The following is a 4,694-nucleotide window of genomic DNA, read 5'->3' on the forward strand; positions in this document are numbered from 1 at the left end:
TTTTAATAGAGACAGGATTTCACTATGTTGGTCAGGCTGGTGGTCTAAAACTCCTGACCTCAAGTGATCCACCTGCCTCGGCCTCCCAAAATGCTGGGATTATAGGCACGAACCACCACATCCGGCCTATTTCTGCTTTCTTTGCATTTGATTTCTGTTCTTTTTCTTGATTCTTGAAGTGAGTTTTTTGCTGGAGGTACTGGCTTTCCTTACTGCATTATACCATTGTTAAAGAAAGCAATTATATACTTTAAAAGGAGTTCTGTTCTTCTTTCCCCTTCCCTCCCCTCCTTCTTTTTCTCTTCTCTTTTGAGATAGGGTCTTACTCTGTCACCTAGACTGAAGTGCCGTGGCGTGGTCATAGCTTACTGCAGCCTTGAACTCCTGGGCTCAAGTGATTCTCCCACCCAACCTCCCAACTAGCTGGGACTGCAGACACGTACCACCATGCTTAGTGAATTTTTTTTTTTTTTTTTTTAAAGAGATCAGATCTTGCTCTGTTGCCCAGACTGGTTTGAACTCCTGGCTTCAAGCAGTCCTCCCTCCTCTGCCTTCCAAAGTGCTAGGATTACATGCATGAGCCACTGTAGCTGGCCCCAAAATTATACTTTTCTATAAACTGCCTGTTTCCTCTCCTTAAATAAAATATAATTGATGTTTTTGAAAGCAGAACCATCTTAGCCTTTGTGTTATTGGACTTTGCAAATAGAAATACTTTTATTTTACAAACTATGAAGAATGAATAAAATAACTAACAATAGACAGACTAGCCAGATATTAAACTCTTTAGTCTGACTCCCACATATTTAGGAATATTTATAATTTAAAAAATTGTATATGAATAGGGAAATTATCATTGAGTCAGTTTATTTATGTTGACAGTAAGTTAACTTGAGGGATTCAGATTGATATGTACTCATTGAGATGTGCAGAATCTTTGTGTTTGCTTTTTCCTTTTAGGAAGCTGCAGTAAAGGAAGATGAAGAAGAAGTTTCAGATAAGGGCAGTGATTCTGAAGAAGAAGAAACCAATAGAGATTCCCAAAGTGAAAAAGATGATGGTAGTGACAGAGACTCTGATAGAGAGCAGGATGAAAAACAAAACAAAGATGATGAAGCAGTAAGCCTTATAGGTTTAAGTAATTGAAATTATACCCTGATGATTGCTTTGGGTTTTATTGTTATTGTTCATTTGCTTGCTTGCTTGCTTGCTTACTTTAAATAATACCTGTATATTTTATAATTTTATTACTTTACGGTTTTAAGGAATGGTAGTCAGAGTTATAAAGAAAAATGTTTTCTAACAAGGATTGGAAATTCTCATTTTCTTAAATATTAAAATTGTTAGGTAGAGTAGGACCTAGGTTTGAGGTTAGGTCAGTTGGTCTCTTAAGAGGATTTTCAGTGTTGGGATCTCTCTGGAAATATGACTAAGGAAAGGTGTTTGTGAAATGGTTAGTGCTTCCTTGGTAGGCTGTCTCACAAGCTCCAGGTCATGTTTAGTGTAGAGAAACAGTACTGTGGACCCTGATGTCAAGAGGTAGGTTAAGGGAAAAGTTAACATTTACAGAATACCACCTTGTTTCCTGGGGTATATAAGATATATTGAGGACAGGGGAAGTCTTTATAGAATTTATTAATATGGTGTGAATGTATAGAATATAGAAGAAAAATCTCCTGGCGTTAAGTTGCACGTGATTTATGGGAGAATTATAGAGAAGAATGTGGTCCTTCGAGCCTCACTGCAAATAAACTGCTGGGCCACATTTCCTTTAGGTTTGTTAGCCTTGTTCTTTTTGAGTGGCCATTGATCTAAAAGGAACGCTGTAGTTTAGGAGAGAAAAAGGGATTGCCTGCATAGCCTCAGAGGCAGAAGGAGAGGCCAGAAAAAGAGGAAGCAGTAAAGGGCAAAGGATAAAAGCATAAGGGATTAATACACTTGTCCTTGGGAATGGGAGAAAACAAATAAAGATGACCGTTGTTAGCATTTGCAGGGCCTTGACTGTTTTTGTACTTGGAGAATTAAATTGATTGCCAGAAGACTAAAATCTGCCAAATAAATTATATCCCTGACCTCACTTTGAGAAAGAATTGACCTATTCCTAAGTATATTAGGGTTAGTAGCAGTGACTCTTGGGGCTTTGACAGACTAGTTTCTTCATATGACCAAGAATAACATTCATTAAATCAACAAATCATTATTTATTATCTGTCACATCCTAAGGCTGTCTTAGAGTAAAGAAATGCAAAGCCAAATGTGAAATAGCTTCAGCTTTTGAATGATAATGCAGGCTAGTGGGGCAGGCAGATTTATAAATAAATATTATAGTACATATGAAATTATATACATCTTATGCAAAGTACTCAAGGAGGGAGTGATCAGTTCAGTCATGAGACAGAAGGAAATTTATGGGAGGCTTTACTCAGGAGTTCATATTTTAGGCTTTAGCTGGTCCTAAAGAATAATGAGTAGGCAGAGAAAGGGAAAAAGTCCGAAGAGGGTTAGGAGGAGTGAAATGGTAAGTTCAGAGAAGTATAGATAGTTTTAAATGACTAGAATAAAAAGCACAAGGAGGAAGGCAGTGACAGGAAACCAAAGAGAGGCAGGCTTGGGTCAGATAATGAACGGCTATGTAGTTGCTACTACAGTGGTTAGATTTAATATATTTAAAAAAGGAATTGTAAGGATGAGCAAGGAGATGATCAGATTTGTGGGACTGAACTTGTTCTAATCCTAAATAGTTAATTAGCATTGTCAGGAATAATATCTGGAAATTCTTTGAAGTGATAAAATACATACTAGATTTCAAATATTTTAATTTTTTTTTTTTTTTTTACTAGGAGTGGCAAGAATTACAACAAAGCATACAGCGAAAAGAGAGAGCTCTACTGGAAACCAAATCAAAAATAACACATCCTGTGTTTAGCCTTTACTTTCCTGAGGTGAGTGATATACAGGCTAGTGTGTTCCTTATTCCATTCACTTTCTCCTCAGGGATTTGTCAGTTGATTTTTATCCCTCTGTCCTGTGTACTAGCTCATATGTGCTAAATGTGGTCTATCCTGAGAGGTCATATTTTTACAGGGAATATTACAATATGTATTACACTTAGTGAACATATTCCTTATAAAAGGGATTGTTAGCTTCTTAAGTATTTCTGTGGTTTTCTGTGCTTCTGTCCTTTCTGTGCCCTGATTACTGTTACTGAGTGTTATGCATAATGGTGATTTCTCGCTAGCAGATTAGGCAGTCTTCATCAGACAAATGAGTATTTTGCCTTTGACCGCTTAGCTGTTGTGAATCTCTCACCCCTGCCAAGTTTTAAATAGGAGGAAAAAATCCTTAAATTTTTCCTCTGAGAGTCCTGCTGGCCACATGGAACCATTAGAATTGCTCTGACCCTGGTCATTGTTGTCCTAGGCCACGGGAAGTGAGTTTATGGCTGTGGGACCAACTGTGTTCTTGGCTCTAATAGACAAAGTTCCATAAGAGCTTGATCATGAGTGAGCCCTGGGCACAGGACAGGTCATTACAGTGCTATTTGTTGCCTTGTCCTTGTTTACTTTATAGTTGTAGCCTGCTCAACTTTCAATCTCCCTGATAGCCTGGGGTGTTCATCTTTCAAATTACCTTGGGATTGCCTTGACATTTTGCATTTGAGTATGATTCCGGCTGGAGCGGAGGTCAAGAACTGGTTCCCTCAGTTCGGAAAACTGTTCCACAGACTGCCTCACAGCTTTGCCACAGAACCTTCTGCTCACCACTTGTGTTTGGCTGGTGATTTCATGTATAAATCTGCTTTCTCCTCGAGAATGTCAATCCAGAGTTTCTGGGGACTGCTTAAGGCAAATTCCTAAATAATTTGGATCTCTTAGTAATAAATGAGTGGTTCTGCACAGACTGTTGTTTTGACTTGGAGAGAAGTCTGCCCAGGATTCCATCTTAATGCACACGCTGATCTTCTGGCATGTCCTGAGCTTTAGTCCATCTGTTAGGGGCATTTTGCCCATTGCAGAGATAGCCTGCCAACACCAGGCATCCTGAAATGAAGCAAGTAAATTCCATTCATTCATTGGTATAAAAAGTGCCTTGGGGTGCTCAGAGCTGCCTACTGTGTACCCATATAACAGACAGTTTCATTTTAGACCATGCATAGTTAATTAATCAGGGAAACATTCATTCACTCCCTCAGAACATTTTTTTAGTGGCCAAGTGCTGTGGCTCATGCCTGTGGTGAAGCTGAGATTAGAGGATCACTTGAGCCCAGGAGGCTGAGGCTGCAGTGATTGTACCACTATGATTATACCACTCCATTCCAGCTTGGATGACAGAGTGAGACCCTGTCTCAAAAAATAAAATAAAAATACCTTTTTCAAATTTAATCTGCATCTGCATGGTAAATATTTCAGAGTATTATTTAGCAGATAAAATTTACTTCGGGCCAGGTGCAGTGGCTCATGCCTATAATCCCAGTCCTTTGGGGGTCCAAGGCAGGTGGATCACCTGAGGTCAGGAGTTTGAGACCAGCCTGGCCAACATGGCAAAACCCTGTCTTACTAAAAATACAAAATTAGCCAGGCATGGTGGCGCATGCCTGTAATCTCAGCTGCTTGGGAGTCTGAGGCAAGAGAATCGCTTGAACCTGGGAGGTGGAGGTTGCAGTGAGCCAAGATTGCACCAATGCACTCCAGCCT

General features: G+C 39.4%; 1 protein-coding gene across 1 annotated transcript in view; it reads left to right on the plus strand.

The window, feature by feature from the left end:
* The window catches only part of SEC63 (SEC63 homolog, protein translocation regulator), an 81,373-nt gene that overhangs the window by 62,153 nt on the left and 14,526 nt on the right, over window positions 1-4,694 (plus strand). The window contains exons 16-17 of the mRNA XM_037743943.1: window positions 961-1,119; window positions 2,841-2,942. Coding sequence (XP_037599871.1) covers window positions 961-1,119; window positions 2,841-2,942 — 261 coding nt within the window. The remainder of the gene's footprint in view (window positions 1-960; window positions 1,120-2,840; window positions 2,943-4,694) is intronic.

This window comes from Cebus imitator, unplaced genomic scaffold (genome assembly GCF_001604975.1).
Source record: "Cebus imitator isolate Cc_AM_T3 unplaced genomic scaffold, Cebus_imitator-1.0 Scaffold160, whole genome shotgun sequence".
Classification (NCBI taxonomy): Eukaryota; Metazoa; Chordata; class Mammalia; order Primates; family Cebidae; genus Cebus; species Cebus imitator.